Source organism: Chelonoidis abingdonii, chromosome 2, assembly GCF_003597395.2.
Source record: "Chelonoidis abingdonii isolate Lonesome George chromosome 2, CheloAbing_2.0, whole genome shotgun sequence".
Classification (NCBI taxonomy): domain Eukaryota; kingdom Metazoa; phylum Chordata; order Testudines; family Testudinidae; genus Chelonoidis; species Chelonoidis abingdonii.
This window is the reverse complement of record NC_133770.1, coordinates 108,185,093-108,205,291: the sequence shown is the minus strand read 5'-3', so window position 1 is coordinate 108,205,291 and position 20,199 is coordinate 108,185,093. Positions and strand designations below refer to the sequence as shown.

General features: G+C 37.2%; 1 protein-coding gene across 1 annotated transcript in view; it reads right to left on the bottom strand.

Annotated features, from left to right (window-relative positions):
- The window catches only part of ABCA13 (ATP binding cassette subfamily A member 13), a 284,724-nt gene that overhangs the window by 215,212 nt on the left and 49,313 nt on the right, over positions 1-20,199 (bottom strand). The window contains 8 exon segments of the mRNA XM_032792446.2: positions 58-1,851; positions 3,473-8,236; positions 10,150-10,264; positions 11,755-11,894; positions 13,268-13,473; positions 13,880-14,056; positions 14,301-14,395; positions 17,112-17,239. Of these exon segments, the coding sequence (XP_032648337.1) occupies positions 58-1,851; positions 3,473-8,236; positions 10,150-10,264; positions 11,755-11,894; positions 13,268-13,473; positions 13,880-14,056; positions 14,301-14,395; positions 17,112-17,239 (7,419 nt within the window).

The window sequence follows — 20,199 nt, the reverse complement described above, 5'->3', positions numbered from 1 at the left end:
GTTCAGCACCTCTGGACAAAAATCAGACCTGGACAAGGATTTTAAAAATAAATTTACCTTTGTTCTTTTAGTTGGCCTTTTCGCCAATACTCAGCCAAGTTAACCAACTGTCTGGCATACTTTTCATATGACGATAAAGGTTTGAAAATCAAGTCAAAGTCATGCATCATCCGTAGTATGCTGTTTTCCAACTGAGCCATGTCAGCTATACCAGAAGTTCCATTAGCAAAGAACCCCATAACTGTTTGGAGTAAGGCTCTTGTGGAATTCACTTGCTGATCACCATTTAAATGCACTAACTCTATCCAAAGATTAGTTCTATTTAATGAGTCTTCAATAATTGTTTCCCTGATGGACTGTTCCTTCTGCTGGTAGGTTATATTTTGGTTGATAAGGCTGACAAAAAGTGACCATAGATTGAAGCTTCCTTCAGAAACATTCTTCATTAACTTGAATGATTCCATAGTGACTTCTAAAACTTTAAGAAAGTAATCTTGGTTGTCTACATAAGTCAGCAGCAAATTTAAGTCATTTTCATTTAAGTGATTTTTCCAGAAAGCTCCCAGAAAGAGATCAGCTACAGCTCTGATAGAAGCTTTTATTCCTGTAATGTTTCCTTTGCACAAATAATCAATCGTTTCCTGAATTCCCTCCCATTTTTCTTCATTTATTGGGTCATGAGTAAAATTTAGTCTAGAAGTTAAATGCATTTTGCTAATATAATCAGTAATGGGTACAAAAAAATCAAGAAGATCTTGTATTAGACTGGCAGCATCATCAGATGAGTTTATGCTTGCGCTGGTAACAATTGCAGTAAGTCTTTCCAATTCTGCAGAGTAATTCTGCACATTTGCTAAAAACTTAGCGATTTCACCTGCAATATCATATAAATCATTGAGTTTGCTCAGATTTGTGACCAGTCTGGTTGATATGTTTGCCGTTCCAGAGCCACATGATCTGGAAAGCTTATCTCGAATAGACAAGTAGGTCAAATCAAGAAATTCTTTCCCCAAATCTGCCACTTGATGGTGGTTTGAACGCAGAACCTCTGCAGTCTCCGTTTCAGTTAAGTCTTCTATTGCATCATGAAGAGCTCTTTGGAGGTCTGAATAGCCCATCTCAATGCAGTCTAAATTTTCCGTAGCATTTGAGTTGATAGATGATTCCAAAATGTTAGCTAGCTTTTCTGAAGCTTTCTTGGACAAAGTCAAAAACTTAACAATGGCTTCTACTATTTTTGCTAGCTTTACAAATTCATTGCTTTCCCACAACGAGCACAAATCAACAGCAGGCTCTGGAAATGGGCTGCGAGTATAGTTAGCTCCACTGCTCCACAAGATGAGATCAAGTAATGTCTCTGTAGTTTCTATTATCTGCCTATTTTTCAAAGGAAACACCTTATCCACAGAGGCCAACAGTTCTGTTAAATAAGCAGGTAGCATTTCTCGAAAAGTAGGATAGCTAACTAGGAAATCCTTGAAATGGTTGTTAAAAAAATTCATGAGGTATCCCATTTCTGCAGAAGTTTTCCTCATAAGTTGAAGAGTTCTAAAAAGATCTCTAATCAGCTGGGCAAAGTCCCCAAAATTACTTGTATTAAATAACCCATGATTCATAAAAGTAAACAGTTCATAGTCACTTCTGCTGCCATTTTTTACAGAAAAATCTTTAAACAAATCCCTCAAAAACTTCAGTCCTTTTACATTGTCAAAATTAAATGTCCCATTTTCAGATATGGCTGCATCCTTAATTAAGTCATACATATTTTCTTTCAGCCCATCAGCTTCTTCCTTTAGATTAACAGACTGATCCAAGTTTAGTAGAATTCCAATATCATCTTTGGCGAATATGCTGCAACAGAAATATTGTTGATTACGATGATGCAAATTATTGTTACTGTAAAACTATGTTAGGAAAATGTAGCAAAATATGAGATATTACCACAAAAGAGAGAGATTACCAGTAAGCTACAATATGATTAATGTCTGGCTGTGGATTCTGGTCATCCAAAGGGACATTCTGGTTGGCCAATCAGGCCTTTTAGATGATGCCATAAAAGGCATCTCATCAATGGAAAAACCCTACGCCCAGTATGTTATAAATTAGCATAGGAAATATAAAGGTTGTTGGGATAATAAAGAGAAGAACATGGAGACTAGGGGTTGAGGAAAGAAATCAGTGAAGTACTATTAATAAACTATTACCCAAAATTTTCTAGCCACTTTATGATATTGATTAGATATTGTGGACCTCATTCATAACTGATTTATTCCTTCTTGACACTAATGTAAATTCATTTCAATCAACAGACAGATTACCTTGACAAACTAAAGTCAGAGTTATATCTGCATAAAACTGGAGAAGTTGTTATTTAGGCCATTGTATTTTACTTCTATTATGATATTAGAGCAGAATCCATTTAACATTCTGTGTTATGCAAGAGGGTTGGGGGGAGAAACGTTTTCCACATTTTCAAATTCAATTTTTAATCACAACTTGAATTATTGATGCCAGAAACTATAAATTTGGATGATTATTTACTGAAGAAAAAAGCAATTCAAACTTGAGGAAAAAGTGGTGCAATAACTTTTAAGATACAAGCATTTAAAGTTGGAAAAAATCCAAAATCACATTGTATTTTTTAGTTGTTTGGTTGAGAAATCAAACACAAGAAATTCAAAGTTTAACTTTTCTACATTAATTTGGCTATATTGAACACATGGAATTTTCTGTTCCTTTGTATATTTTGGTGAATTCATGCTTTACTATATTATTCAGTTTAGATATTACAGTGTACATAATAAAATACAGAGGATGGGAAATGGATTTAAGTGTTGCCTTCACTTTTATTACCCATGTGCTCCATTTTCCAGTTTTAATAGTGCATTGATATCAATTTTGGGATTAGTTTAATTTGTACAAAAATAATCCTCAAAACTTCAGTGATTCAATTATTCTGCACAAAATTCCATGAAAGTTCGCAACTAAAGGCTCCTTGCATGGGTATAGGAAAGTTAATTTTTTATACTCAATTTGAATTTTAAATTGAAACTGTTTCAAGCAGAGAATTTAAGTGGCATGTTCTATGTTTGGGCACTTTGAAGGCAATGGAATTTAGTTTCAAGTATTTCCATATTATTTGATGCAGCAACCTCATACCATTTAAAAATCGGTCCCTTTTTTCAGAGCAATACTATTTTTACAAGATGCAAAAGAGTGCCTTGAAATGTTTTGCATTATCATTCTTTCCAAACTGTGTATCCTAAAATCCAAAACTGTTGCAGAAATTTAAATAAATAAAATAACAACCCTGATCTGTTAGATATAGTTTTGGTCCCAGATGCGGGTTTACTCGCAGGTTCAGTTCTAAAGTAGAATTACAATACAATGTATAAGCAAAATGTTACTAATATACAGTAGTCCTGTCTCTAATGTATTTGGACACAAGGTTAATAGACATACATACACTCACCTCATTTCTGCAATTATATCCTTATGTAAGTTTTTTAATAAGACAAACATTTTGTTGCTATAATGTCCTCCAGAAGTTGAAAAGAGTATCTGTAAAAACTCTTTTATCATCTCCATTGTCTCGCTCTGGAATGAGGCAATCTCTTTTCCATAATTTTCATATTGTGCATCATCAAAAAACAAATCAATGAAGTTCATTAGCTGAAGATCTGTATCATTTAAGTCCAGTACCTCTTCTTTAGTAGTAAGGTCAGAGATTGTGTTAAGCAGATTGTTCTGTAAAATCACGTGAGCAACATGAATGTTATTCAGCTTTTCCCCACTAATGAGATCAGTAAAAAATGATATATCAATTTGATCTTCTTTAGAGCCATTTGTGAAGAGCTCCAAAAATTCAGTGATACCTTTGATAATCAGAACTATGTCATCAGATGACCTTTCATTGGCCATAAGGACAGCTAGTGCATTTATTATTCTAGAGAAATTTTTATTAGTGTACTCAAGTAGCCAGTCTCTTGCAACTTCTTGAAAGTCCTCAAAGCTTCTTAGTAGAGTTTCTAGAGATGATGAATTAAACTGTTTTAATAAACTAGCAAGTGCCAATGAAGAATTTTTTCTGGCTGCTGCACTTAGTAATTTAACTTCTTTGTCTATCATAGAAAGTAAGTTCGGAACACTAAAATTGACTAATAAATCTTGCATGCCTCTCTCTGTATCAAGCCAAAGAGCCTCAAAGTTACTAATCAAACTACTGTCTCTGCTCAAAGCTGATAATGCCATAAGCATGATGTAAGTTTGGTTTCCAACAGGAGACAGTGTCAGCAAAGGCTGGGCTGCAGAAAGAAAAGATAAGACATCTTCATTATCTAGCACTCCGGAAACTTCATTGGTCATACTTTTTAAATGAGTAAGAAGAGTCTTTGGAACAGACATTCCTGTGCTTCTATCCAATTTTAGGACATGATACAGATCTGCTAACTGTTCAAAAATAGCTTTGGCCATTGCCATCTCTGTTGATGTTATGTTGTTAAGTGCTTCTATGAGCTGTAAAGCAGCTTGTCTCTTTGGTGTGGAAGAGCAATAGACTGAGATGGTACTACTATTTCCAAAAGCCATATATACTAATAGCTTATTCCAAAACCCCAATAGCTGTTTCAGAGCCAAACTATTTATGTTGTGGATCTCAGAAAGCTTCAGAAAAATGGAGTTCCACTCTTTGAACTGATAAAAGAAGCAAGTCACTTTGTAAGTGATCTCCCTCAGATAATCTTCATTAGCGCATAGGTCATGTCCCCCTGGAGTTGTCAGTTTGAATTGGTCAAGTACGTCAGCAATCGTGTTGTAAATAGATGAAAAATTTGTGTGTGCATTTAAGTTACAAGTCCTTAAATCTGAGTCATTCTGAGGTGTTGCCATTGTGAGGTTCCAGCAGATAACTGCAGTTAGACAACTCAAAGTACTTGCAGATTCCTCAGGCATATCAGTTACTACCTCCAGTAACTCTAGAAGGCTATCTACGTTATTGGATAAATCTTCCTTCATACATATTGACATGTTTGCTTCCTGAGTTAATGTGAAAGTGTACACTTCAATTAGGGCATCAGTGATATTTTTGTGAGCCAATCGCTGTATAAGACTAACACCATCAGGAAGAATGTAAAGCATCTGTAATATATCATCAAGCTCAGTCTCGTTAAATAACTGAGTGATTTGCCATATGTTGGTCAAGTTCCAAGAATATGAATTGTTCTCAAAGGAATCTACCCAGCCTGTCAACTTGTCCAGAACAGAATTCTCAATGTACACATTTTTGATATTTTTAAAGAAATGATCTAGGCTTTTACTGACTTGTTTGAGTTGATCTATTAAGAATTCTAGATCTGCATTCTCAATGTTTCTCACCAAAGTTGTCATATGCTTTGGAAATCCTTTATCACCTGATTGTATTGGAAAATTGGTAAGGTTATGAGACTTTAAGATGTTTAGTGCCTTCCTTACTAGTTCCACATTGAGGTCTGCTGCTTTCATCCATGTATGCAGAGTTGTGTTTTGCAAACTTTGTATATTATGAGGCAAGTTTGACATAAAGTGGCTAATCAGATGTTGAAAGGACTTCTTTAGGAAGCTCATAATTGTGTCTTGTGGAAGCGCTTCAAATGCATTTAGGAGATTTACAGTGTCCAGAGGAGATGAGCTGTTTTGTAGGGTTTCAGAAGTTATATTCTTCAGAAAAATTTGAATTCCTCTCAAAAGTACTACTGAAGGAGGCTGGAGACTCTGAGGCAAATTAAGGACTTCCCTTGAATTCTTGATGGCTCCAGTGATTAAATTAATGAAATACATCTGTTCTGAGTCAGATGTATATGGTGAGAATCTCATTAAGTCTTTGAAAATTGACTGAATTTGGCCCCTTGACACATTCAATAGAGTAAAGATAAAGTCATGGGTCTGTTCATCATCTTCTTCAGAAAACATAGGAAGAACTTCTAAAATTTTTGCTAGAATGCTGAAATAAACATCTGCACAACATGCATCAGAACCATTTAGTAAGCATGGACGTTCTATGAGGTTAAAAGTCATGTTAACAATATCCAGGGTATTCTTTAAGCTTGTATCAGTCTCATTAATGCTTCCCAGAGATGTCAACAAAAATAAAACATGTTTTGCTTTTTCAAGGTGGGAATAAGTGATGTATTTCTCACTGAGGCTACTGATAATATGCATCCATCTATTACAGCCCTCTAGTACACTGACTATATTATCTGAGGTTAGAAGAGGATTAAGATGAGACACAACACTTATCTGTGAAACATTTTTCTCTATCAAAATATCTTCCAAAACTAACTTGGTAACATTCTGGAAAATCATCACACAAGACAATAGATCTTGATCTTGGGATATATTTTTAAGGAATCCAGCAGTCTCTCTTAGGTCAGTGAGAACAGTTCTAAATTCTTCCATAGAAAGTATTAGAATATCTGAAAGTGAATGCCCAGTGAAATCTACATGTGAATCTCTATATTCCACTTTAGAACTCAATGGAAAGAAAATATCAGACCAAGAATCCAAAAACTCCCTGCTAACGTTAACCTTCAATAGAGAGTTCTGCAATTTGATAGTCGCATTTTCCATTGTTTGAAAAGCTTCCTCTAAACTCTCTCTCTTAATTGAGCTGATAACATCAATTATGTTGCTAAGTTTACTTATGAGGCCACTTAGAGTCTCAAAGTCTTTCCATTCATTTAAGTGATAACCTTCTGTTATTATTTTCAGTAGATGTATTGCTGATGTAGTTACAGGACTGACTGTAAATGTTGTATTGCACAGTTCAGTATTGGTTATATTTTCGAAGCCTTCAGAAAGGTGGTTCAGGCCATTCCGAAGATAACTGAAAAAATTTAAATCCAACCTTAGTATTTCAGACATCTCTTCCAAAATCTCTGTCCACATCTGAAGCCAGGTAGCAGTGCAATCCATGGCAAAAGGAACATCTACCTCACTTTTGAAGTTTGATGTATTTGACAGAACTCTGACCAATGAGAGTACAAGTGAGTTACGAACATCTCCTGTTTGTCTCACAGAAGGTATGCTAGGCGTATACCAATCAGCACATTCATTATTTAACAAGCTTTCTGCTGAGATGTCAAAAAGTTGTTTCAAATACTGAAAGGCAGCTGTATGAAGCTCTGTGTCTGTAAATATAGTTTTAAGGCTTCCCAGAGTACTATATACTACTTCTATCTCTTGTTTCCCTTTCTGTGCTAGGGACTGGGCCTGGAGCTCTACGTAGTTGTAAACTGTTGCTAACTTTTCACAGAGAGGTTTCTGGGTGAGACCTTGAAGGAGATGTATAGCTTCAGATAGAAAGTCAAAAACCTCACTCATGTTTTGGAAATCATGTTGAACTGAAGTAGACGAAATGTCTTTTGAGACCTTCTGGAAAAATGTTAGCACAGAATTGTTGCTCTGGATACTTAACTGATCAATGTTTTGGTAGACAAAGAAAAGCATTTGAATAAGTGAGGCTGCATTACTGTCTCCTACTTCTGGGATGCTTTGGTAGAAATCAGACACAATTTTCCCTACGTTTTGTACTTTGGATAGAGAAGTAGAATTTGAGACTAGAACAGAAGAGAGATTTCTCACAGCATGAATGGTGCTGAGAGCAGCAGTGAAATGTTCTTGAGTCAACACTCCAACTTCATAGAGATTCCTTATGAATTTTTCACTGAAGAAGTTGTTTACATAATCTATGTCAAGAAAACTCAATTCAGGCCATTCTGTAAGAATTTTCTGGAAGAATTGCAAACTTTTATTAAGGACTTTTTGATTTTCTTGAAGGGAAGATATTATAATTTTAGATAAGAACATCTGCAGCATCTCTGTTGCTTCCACTGGACTTCTATGGTCACGTTGATCCAAGACATTTTTTACTATCTGCCAAAATACTTCCAGCTGCTCACTCTGCCAGAGCCTTACAAGAAGTTGATAATTCTCTAGTAGGTCATTAATGAGTTCAGAAAATATATGAACATCTGTAGCATCTGCCTTCATATTGGTAGAACTGTTAAGCCACATAATTGAATTATTCAAGGTTATTTCTGTTAGGGACTTTGAGTCTTGGAGGCTTGAAGAGGCTGAGGAACCAGGCATCAACATTTGTTGTATGAATTCTGCAAGCTGTAGAATGAAGACCGACCCCAACTCCTCAAGAACCTGTATGTTCTTTTCCCTCTTCAAAAGCTCTTTGACAGATGTCAAGATTCTGTAACATCAATTGAGATTTTTTTCAAATTAGTTGCCTGTTGGAAAGTTACATCACAAACCAGTTTAATGTAATGGTTTATCATACATTTTCTAGAACATAGCTATATTTATGTCTTAAAATTGTATTTGTAAAGTGTATTTTATATAGACAAAGCATATTTTATGCAATGGTGAAACAATTAAAAACACTAACTGTAATACATTAACTCACAATCACATGCTATTTTAAAAAGCATGAAAAAAAAACAGGGATTAGAAAGTCACAATATATAAGTCCTCTAAACACAGTTGAGGCTAGGTGGCTGAGTTAAGAGCACCTACTTCTACTGGCAAGTTAGCAGAGTCAAACATCTGCAGTTCAAGGAATTTGTATATTCTGCTGATGAAGCCAGCAAAGCCTTGAAGCTCTACAGACTGATTAGCTTGATATCAAGGACCTTACAAGTACAAAAGGTAGAAAAATGTGTTTTATTGTCCACACTTTTTGAAGAAAGTGAAAGTTTTCAAGGTTTTTGCCAAAAACCAAAAAGCCAAAAATCTCTCCCCCCCCCCGCACATACACACAACTGAAAGCCAATAAATGTTTAGTTTTAGGTTTTTCAACAAAATCTTGGAAAATATCCATTTTGTCAAAGCCATTTTTCAATGAAAATAAGTTTTGACAAATATATATATAAACAGTTCTTCTTACAAGGTTGGTTAAAAAGAGCTAAGGTTTGGACTCAACAATCAAGGAATGTGGGGATCAGAGGGCATCAAGACATGGAGCTCCAACTCAGGAAACTCATAAATTTCATGAACAGTCAATAGAAATTATATGGTTTCCATACCAACAGAGTGGCTACACCACACCAGGCACCAGTTTCTAGGTGCTGTCTTACTGCCACAATCCCCATTTCTCACCTTGCTCTACTGACATCTTTATCCAGCTGGACAAGTGCATTTGTTCCTGTGCAGCTGATTATGTGACCTGATCGTGCGCCCAATGAATTCAATGGCAAAACTCTCTCACTGTCTTCAATGGGAACAGAATTCAGCCCTATTGCTATCATATAACAAAACAGACCATTTATCATCACTTTTAAGCAAACTTCTCATTCAAATCATTAGGGAGTCCTCCTTAACCACCAAGCGTACAACACAGGCCATGGGATGAGCAATGTGGTTCAGTTGTGGAAGCAGCCTTAAATTCTAGAATTTACGTACTACTGAGTGCTCATCCTCGTTTTATGCTAATTCTTTCTATTTCACAGGTGAAGAAATAAGTCAACATTTAGCAGCCACACAGAGCAAGAAAACTCCATAATGTGAAACTAGGTTCACAGAGTATGGAACATAATTTAGCTAATGCTTATGTACACCCCTTACTTACTGTGAGTAGGTTTACAGACACCATCAGGCAGGTCATTTAAAATTTACTTTTCACAATTAAGTGTGCCTTAAAGTGTCTAGAATCACAGAAATGCACTGGCTGCCCTGAACCTGCTCCCTGAGGGAAATTCTATGTAACAGTGTTGATTAAATGAATACTACTGTATTGTTCAAGTAGACATTATAGCCCTGACAATAATGCAAGCAACTTAGTGTGTGGGGGTTGGGGGAAGAGACTCCAATATAATAGTACATTAGCGTCTTCCAAGAGCCTGTTACACTGGTTACCTGTGGTAATACGCAGGCTGCAGCTGTTCTATTAAAGCTTTTGAATAAGGGCCACAAAGATATAACCTTCTGTGATCCTACATAGGATAGTATTTCTTGTTGGTCACATATAGAAATGCTAACCATCTCCTTAAGATGAGAAAAATATCTAATTTAAATTATAAAATATCTAAAATACAGAAGAAAAAAACCCAACATACTGTTCTGGAAAACAGTTGAGGGAAGCATTGAAATTGAATTAATTTAACTTACCTGGACCAAGAAATGAATGGGGAATTTGTTAAGTTTTGCAAAAATGCTATGTAATTATTAGTGATGACCTTCAGATTGAGCTTTTGTCCAGAACAGAGAGATGCTTCAGTATCATCTGCAGAGAAAATACATTTTATAATTTAAAATGAGATGCATCATGCATTGTCTTGGCAATATACAACTAGATGCAGGCTGTCATGGAGCAGAGAGAAGCAAAGTGAACTTTGTTCAACAGGGGCCCTTATCCAAAGCCCACTGAAGTCATTGAAAAGATTTTCACTGAGTTCAGCAGCTGCATCAGAAGAGACGAGGATTACAAATACATTCTGTGGTACTCCTACAGAAATCCAGAAATTACAGTCTTTAAAGAAGAAAAGATATGACACTTTCAATAAGGGCATTTTGATACCAAGCAGTATTGAATGGTTTTAAGGACTTGTAGAGAGTCAATAAATATCAGTCCTACATAAAACATACCACTGATAGCCATCACAGAAAGAAATGAAGATATATTTTGAATTAAATACCAAGTGCAAAGCTACTGTAAAATTAAGATTAATTTTTATTATAGAACTATGTCCTAAATGTCTCCCACCAGCCAAGGGAAAAGAATTCAGCACAGCATAACCTTTCATTTCCTAGCACTTAAAATAAAAAATACCATAATGGAATTCACAAGCACACCCTGGCTATCCTGTAGTGCATCACAGCTTCCACAACTCTGAATTCCATGCAATCAATTATCTTGCTTTGTGGGATACGTTCAGGTCATGCCAGTTCATATCATAAGAAGGATTTTTTTTAAAATCCAATAATTTAATACTTATTTTGGGGTCAAATTCTCTCAACAGCCTGTTTAGCGGTGAGGTATTCAGTGCTCATTTCTAAACTCTGTTTTTGTTAGAGCTTTGCAGTTAAGAACTATTTTGAAAATGTGTCAATGGAGTGAGTAAATAGTGTCTTTCAAATGTGTGCAAACATGGATGGTGAATTTAGGTGAAGGAACAATGGCGGGGGCGGGAGAATTGAAGGAAGCAGGTACCTAATATTAGAGTGGGCCATGTATTGGAGGTGCTTGGTGCTATCCTGAGCACTTTCAAAATCCAGCACTGGAAATTCTGCAGATCTAACTGCTTTACTAAAAATAGTAGCTAAAGCATTCACAGACTCAGAAATAGATTTCCTGACCAACAAACATTTTCAAAAATTTCAAAACGCTTTTCTGCTCTTTTCTGGCTATTCTGAGATCTCAGTCTCCTTCTGACCAGAAATTCCATTCAGGTATTGAGAAACCTTCCTGAAGGTATCAACGAATGAGTACATTACGACAAAAAACTGTTTTGTTGAAAGATTCCCACAGAGCTTTAAATCACCCCTGATCTACACTGAGGTAAGAGAGTGCAGAATCAGACCCTGTATGTTCTGGGTTTTTCCTCAGCTAGCAGTTTAACCATTGCTTTAATCATAAGAGTGACAGCTTTCTTGAAAATAGAAATGTACCCTTAATGAAGCTGCCTGTTTCCTTTTTGAATACTGTACTGTGAGAAGCATACAGAACCATTAGAAGCAAAGAATTTGTTGTGGCAATAATTAGTTTTTACTTACTTGAGTGACCTCTGGTGAAACCTTCTTCCTTGTTCACATATTGAACTATCTCACATGTTCTCCTAACAAATATTGTTAATTCCTTCCAAAATGGGTCTTCCTCAAAAGCAAACCATATTTCTTCAAGTGTATGAATAACCCTGAAATGATCAAGGACCCAGAAGGCAGATATATCATGATCAGAATGTAAAATAAAGTAAAGTAAACTAAAGTAAAATCACTCGGATCAGCACATACGGTTCTGCTGTATGGTTAGAGCTAAACCCTGCTGTTTTACTTGTACTAGCTGTCCTATGGACTTCAGAGCAACTATTACAGGAGGAAGGCAAGCAAGGCTCATGGCCAGCTCCTGCTCCCACTAGCATCAAGGGCAACACTCCCATTGATGTCCACGTGAGCAGAACTGGGAGGATGGTCCTTAGTGCCACACAAGTTGTTGATCAGATGGAAAAAGCACAATGAATTCAAGAAATACTAACAACTAGTTTATCTCAAAACATGGCATTCTAAAATTGTTCCAGTTTGGGAGGGAAGTGCATCTTCTTGATTATAAAGACCTACTTTGTATTAATCATCCACCACTTTGTCATTAAAAAAAGAGAAACTATAGCCAACATCCATAAAAACAGCACTTTGTAGAGCCAACTGAGGTGGCACATGGGCCCTCTGTTAGTTATGCTCTATTGCCAGGGTCGTGCTGTAATTATCTGTGAGGCTGGTGCTCAAATGAGAGAAGCAAACAAAACACCTCAGTCAATTTCAAATTCATTTAGAAACATGTAGGGGGAGAAAAATCAATTTTCTGACAAATGGAAAAAGGACAAAAATGAGATAGTAATAAATTATCTAATATCTAAAGGCTAGTACAAACAATGGGCTTGTTCCTGCTGCCATTTAAATCAATGGTCTTTCAGACAATGACTTCAGAGGAATTAGGTTTGGGCCTAATGGAGACTTAAAAAATAAACCAAGTTCCTCTATAGAGCATCTTAATGCTGCAAATACTTATGCACAGGAGTATCTTCATGCACAAGTATAATCCCATCAATGGATAGGCTTGGGAGGGGGAAAGGACAGCTCAGTGGTTTGAGCATTGGCCTGCTGAACTAAGGGTTCTGAGCTCAGTCCTTGAGGGGGCCACTTAGGGATGTGGGGCAAAAAATCTGTCTGGGGATTGGTTCTACTTTCAGCAGGGGGTTGGACTAGATGACCTCCTGAGGTCTCTTCCAACCCTGATATTCTATGATAGGATGTTACATTCTTAAGTAACTGTAGGACTATGCTCTAAGAAAATACCTCATAGTATACATGTAACTTTATTTTAACAATATAAATATAATATAAAATCACCTCATATTTAAGCACAGGGCTGCATTCTGATCTCATTTACACTGATTCCACATAGGTGAAACTCCACTGATGTCAATGGAGTTTCTCCCCAATTTAGATTAATGGGAGAGAGGATATAATCAGCCCCTTTATATATATATAAAAATAATGTATGAGTCATTACAATGAGAGGAGTAGCTGCTTCTGACAAGAGCGGAAGTAGACATCCTCCTCAGATAGTGTCTTTGTGCTCAGCAACCGATTAATTGTACAGTAAGCAGCACTATTTTCAGTGAGCTGCTGTTCTATTTCTTGCCATCCCAAATATTCTTCCATTATTGAATCTGGCAGGCTCTGTTCTCCACGAAGTACTTTCTGCAAAAGTAGGACCTTTGAAAACAAAGAAAGCAATAGTTTGTAATGTAAGTTATTAAAGGAGAAGATGCTTTTTTGAGACTTGGGCCCTGTCTCGTACACTAATAAAACTTCATTGACTTCAGTAGAACTATTCCCAATTTATACAGGTGTAGGTGAGATTGACAGATGAGAATCAAGTCCTCAATCTGTTCTCCTTCTGGATGTCCTGGCAAGGTGGCTCATCCAAATTTTCACAGGCACACAAGATACATGCAGGGGTTGTATGCGTATTCACACAATAATATTATAAATAGTTTAATTTATTGAAGGTACTTTCCTGCTCCAAGCCATTCTGACAGTACAAAATGAAGTAAACCAAGGATGCACTTCAGATCTTAAATTAAAAAAAGAAGAAAAAAAGATATTCATAAATACTTACAGACTCTTTTACTGACTGGATTTGGTTGCTTAACTTGAAAGTCTCATTTGGATAGTTGTGGTGGCACACGAATCCCGCTAAAATGTCTCTGACTTTTAAGTCCTGTGGAAGCTGAACAGTCTTCTCAAACATGGTGAGCAGATCCTGGCATGTATAGGACATGTTACTCATCAAGATCTAAAATGCAATTAACACAATTACTGTGAAAATGAAATAACTGTAATGAGGTTGATTTAATTCAACCCTAACCATACCACCCCATGATTATAATATCTAAAATAAAAACTAAACTAAGGCCAACAAACAGAATGGTGAACCACTTATTTTAGAAAGCATGATCTATAACAGGAACAAAAAGGAACCATTTTTAACTTGTGGATCTTATGCATTGTTTAAAGACTATGAATAAGTGATGACTTACCTGTTTTAACTCCAAAAAGAGTGTTTCAATGTCTAGATGCATGAGCCCATCTCTTTTAATAAAGGGTGTCATTTTTTCCAGGTTATGTACAATTTCTGTAAGACATTTATATATTTTTTTCAGCAAAAGGAAATATTTATCCCTGTGACTCAGAATGTGCAGTTCTTTGATGTGCTATAAAAGAGACAAACCTACCTTCTGGAATATGCATGAAACATGGCGTAATGACATTGTAATATCCCTATTAATGTAATAATGTAAGTATAATACCCCTATGTAGGGCCCGATTATGTGCATTGATAGGGAAAGCACAAGAAGCCTTTGCAGGTGTGTATACAACTGCACTCTTTGCACTCACAGAAAGGAAGGACTACTCTTGGTTAGCATCCACACCAAGCAGGTTGGGAGGGAATAAGTCCAAGGCTTTGCTTCCTGTGTGTCTTAAATCCAGCCAGCACTGCTGCCTGTGTGTGGCTGGGACACATACCCAGCACCCCTATGGCACAACAGACATGCTCTCCTGGAGCTCTGGGAGACATTGTGCAATGCCTGGTAGAGTGGCGAAGCTCCCAAGACTCTCTGCTAGCTGCAGCACTGGATCTGTACTACCTCAGGGCCCTCCACCATTCAGTGATCCTCCTGGGGCCAGCTGCTCTGGCTTCTAGACCTCTTTATACTACTGGTGCTGTACAAAGTGACCCCAATACAGCCAAAAACTGGGACCTGAATGCCCATATTACACAGCGCAGTAGGCCACAAAAAGCAGTTGCATTCAGATTCCATTCCCTGCAGTTCTCTTCTCTGACACGAATTAAAATGGTACAGCTCCACTGACTTAAACAGAGTTCCCAGTGATTTCTACTGGCGCAAGTGGAGCATTGGACTGTCTGACAACTTCTTTTATTATGAGTACTGCATGCAGGGGAAGATGCACTACTGATGGGCACTTAACCACCAAGCTTTCATGAAATATTCGTTCCCTAAGCACTCTTAGAGCTGTGCCCTTACATGTATTCTTCTCAAAGAAGCGACAGCCTTTCCTATACCTTAGAGAAGTTAATTCTCCAGATCCTCAGATGGTATAAATAACATAGCTCTATCAATATCAGTGCAGCTACACCAATTTACATCGGGATCTGGCCTAAAATATTTCAAATTAATGCACCTGAAAAAAAACACTACAGGCATGACCCTGAATTTCCTGGAGGCTTGGGGTTCACAAGTCAGGACTATTACTAAAACTATAAATTGTTTTTATTATCATAGCACCTACGAACCTGAGGCATAAGGACAAGGACCCTATTGTGCTGGGTGCACAATACAGAACAAAAAAAAGACTGTTCCTGCCCTAAAGAATTTATATTCACAGCTTGCAAAAGCCAATTAGCAATTGTTTTAAATTAGTTTATGGGCCTAATCCTGATATTACTTACAATATGTCAGTTTTACACTGGTTTCTCTCCACTGACTTCAGTGGAGTTATCCCGACTGATAGTGGTGTAATTGAATTTAGAAATATAAAGTGCCTGATTCTGAATTAAACTTTGTGTCTTAAAATTGTGCTTCTACTTTGAAAAGTGATTATGTAAAGAAGGCATTTTCTTCCTCACCAGGTCTGCTCCCTGCCGTGCGCTCAGAGTCACGTTGCCTGCCTTTAGTGGCTAAAATACATTTTCACAGCTTTTTTCCCTACAGAGCCAACAAAGTTAACACACTCACTTGGATTATACTTTTTGCTTGTGCATGAGCAGGAGAGCAATGTACTGAATTTCAATTTCAGGCCTATCATCTACAAACCCAGTAATGGTAACAGTAATAGAGATATCACTGATGCTATAATTTGAAGAAATAGCCACTATTATCACTGAGGGCATAATGTAACCTGTAAAACCTTTCTATCTGATAATAGTGCACAAGAAGGAAACTCTTGACTCTGGGAGCCTTGCTTGATTTTGCAAACACTTTTATATGTAAACTGAGCATATGTGATTTGGAAGTCATTGAGACAATATAATTATACATATTTTATAGTCATTTTTCAGAGTAGAACTGCTCTTCAAAGACACTGAAAGTTGATTAATTAATGTAGCACTTAAAACTGACTAATGTAGAGTTATCTGAAAATACAAAAAAATCTGACACAGCTATTTACAATCATAAAAGAAACACTCTAAATTTGAAATGTTCACACTGGATGGGCAGTAAGAAACAGTTATCAGATATAGCCCACTGACAAGGAAAAGACATAAAACAATAGGGATGAGCCTGAGCCACAAAGGTCAGAGCCGAATCCAGATCTAAACTCCCCGTATGTGTTCATATCCAGGGTTTTGGTACCACTACACAGGCAGAGACCCAGCCACAGACCTTGGACAATAATCCAGATCAAAACACAAAATTGCAATCAAGTATGGGGTCCATCAGATCTGGAGACCTTGTTCAGATCCACTTTTGTAGGAGATAGAACATATTTTATAAAAATACAATTATTCACATCTTTATGAATTCAATCCTTGAAAAACAGAACATACACTACTACACAGGCATGTGTTCATCAGGATGAAAGCAGACTACTGATAGAGCTATACAGTTACTTGTTTGCTAAACTTGTAGAATGCAAGTGCGTGTGTGTATACACACACACACACTGTGCTTTACCATTAAGAGGAAGGAAGCTCTAGAGACACTGGAAATATATTAGTGTGGAATGTATTACATAGTCTGAATGCTTTACTAGATGTGGAATGCTATTGATAAATGCCAGGGCAGCTATTTGAGAGCTGATGAAAAGTAACAACAGTGCAGATTTACCTTTAGTGAAATATAAATTTTGGATTATTACATTCCTTATAGCACCATCTACCAGAAGCAGCCTCTTCATAACAGGCCATTGAGGCAACTCCTGAATGACAGTCTGCAGTTTCTCCAGATACATGGTTCTGTACGCAAAAAGAATAGAAAGTTCAACATGACACCAAGAAAGATGCAGTACTGCAGAATGACTTTATTTTTGTAGCGCATTCATCTTCATATCATGTATTGTGTTCGCAGACATGGTACATCTTGATTTTAGTAAGGCTTTGGACACAGTTCCACAAAAATCTAGGGAAATGTGATCTAAATGAAACTATAAGGTGGGTGCACAGCTATTTGAAAGACAGTGGTTCACTGTCAGACTTGGAGGACTTACCTTGGGAAGCCCAGAAGAGCTCTGGCCTGGGTCAGGCACTATCCAATATTTTCATTAATGACTTGGATAATAAGATGGAGAGTAAGCTAATAAAATTTTCAGGTGACACCAAACTGGGAGGTGTTGCAAGTACTGTGGAAGATAGGATTAGAATTCAAAAAAGCTTGACACATTGGAGACTTTGTCTGAGATCAATCAGACGAAATTCAATAAAGACAAGGGTAAAATACTACACTTAGAAAGGAAATCAAATTCACAACAACTAAATGGAGTACTGATGAACAACAAAATGGAACAGAAGTACTGATGAAAAAGATTTGGGGATTATAGTGCATCACAAATTTTATATGAGCCAACAATGTGATGCGGTTGCAAAAAACACAAATATAATTCTGGGATGTATTAAACAGACGTGTCATATGGGTTTAAATTACTTTTCACATTTATTAAAAAGAGTACAGGTGTCACCATTACAGCAGATTTAATTACAAAGCCATCCTTCCTCACTTTTAGAACATTCAGGGGATGACATTTTCCACATGACATATTTTACTACGTGAGTGTTGATGGTATTTTAAATGAAACACTTCTGCACATGTGGATCTTCAAGAGGCAGGGGCGGCAGCTCCCCAAAGGGGGATTATGGGACAGAACGTAGGGCTGGTACCTTCCAACTTCTATCTCCAGTTCTATCAAATGGCTTTATATGCCACTCAAACAGTTTAATGATGAAGTAGGTTAATAACAGTATCTCCAATTTATAAGAAGGGAAACTGTGATGCAGATTTAAGTTAGCCATGTTCACACACCAACGTCAGATGCAGAACTACAATCTCTCTCTCTACATTCCTCATCTTGTGCTTTATCTAAACACCATAGTGCCCCTCAGGCAAATTTAGCCTTCTGAATCTCAGTTTCCCCAATCCATAAAATCTGGGCACCACTACTTAGTTTCCTACCTTTCTGTGGCTGCAAACACGTTAACTCCTGTATAGTATCTTTTTAAAATTTGCCTGTGGAAAGCAGTATTGCTCCCATTTCATAGATAGGGAAACCAGGTTCCTAAAGCATCTGTTTGTCGCAGGTAACTTAGCAGGGTTGTATTTTATCTTGTGCCATGAACTAGAATTCTTGAAATGAATGAGCAATCAATTCTTTACAGAGCTGCAAGCTTCTGTTCACATGCGGGCTGATGTTTTGAGAATTGTAGGCATCCCTAAAGCACCAAGGTGGATTTCAACTAGCCCAGTGACTGATTGCTAATAGGATAATTCTATTGGACTGGAAAAATAGGAAATAATATATGTATATTAAAATATAAAGTATTTGCAGTGTTGCATGCACTACTCAAGGATCTCAGAATAAGTATTATTCCTTTTATTCTTAAACTTGTATAATTATAACAAGAGATTTAGATTCTGATCCTGCATACACTTAATGTGCATGAATAATCTCTCACATGAGTCTATGGAACTACTTGTTTGAATAAGATTACTTGCTTGTGTTTGCTGGTATTTGTACTTGCATATGTTATTGGGTATAGTTTTAAAGATCCAGGCCTCAATTCAGCAAAGCACTTAAGCACAGCTTCCGTATCATTAATTTCAAGGAGTCTTCAGGAAGTGCCTAAGTGTTTTGCTAAATCTGTTTTTAGGTGCACTCTTTGGATTTCATGCATTTTCTTTTTTCAGCAGAGGGGTTCAATTTCGGATTCTTATTAGTTTGAGAGTACATAATGGCACTGAGATAAAAATTAACAACTAAAAAAAAATCCTCACCACACCTCTAAAGACACCCAAATAAAACAAAATCAATGCTTGAAGATTCATTGAAATACTAACATGAATATTCAAGCTAATTGCAGCTTTAGATGGTGAATGTCAGAATGAATTCCTTTGCTCATGATCCTATTCAGGCTACAGAATGATACATTCTGTGGTGTTTTAGCAAACCCATAAGTCTCAGAAACATTAAGGGAGGAAAGGAAAAAGTTTTGCACTTTTGGAATTTACCTTTCAGTTCAAGAGAGAAAGAAAAAAAATGAATCTGTCCCAAGGTTCTGAAATGGCCTTGTCACAAGGTAGCTGGTCTCTGTGTAGACTGAGCCAAGCTGCCCTGGACTAGGCTACACCTGGGCCTATAAGGTGCTGCTACCTGCAGCTAGGGACAGGCAGAGCCCTGTGGAGCAAAGCCATGCTGGAGTGGAGCTAAGCCATGCTGGAGTGGAGCTAATTTATGGGTCCCTGGAAAAAGTAGCAACCCAATGGCTGCAGCTCCAAGAAGGGAGCAAAGAGGGCAGCCAAGCTGGAGTGCCAGAGACCCCTAGCAGGGGTTGCCGTGAAGCTTAGGGGGCAGGTATTGAGTTGAGAACGTGTTCTGTTTGGAGGCCCCCATTACCTTAGTATTGAGCACTTCACAACCTCTCTATTAAGTAGGGAAGTACTATTAGCCCATTTTATAGATAGAGAACTGAGGCACTAAGGGATCGAGGGAATTGTCCCAGGTCACATAATAAATCTGGGGTGGAATAGGGGACTTGAATCCACATCTCTCAAGTGTCAAGCCAGCAAACTAAGTACGGGACCATTCTCTATCTCTCAGATTACCCTCCTTCTCTTAATTTAGAGCAGGGGAAGGACAATTATTTTTTATCACAGTCCAAATTTCTTGGTCAAAGTATAGTCAAGATCTGGACTCAGGAGAAACATT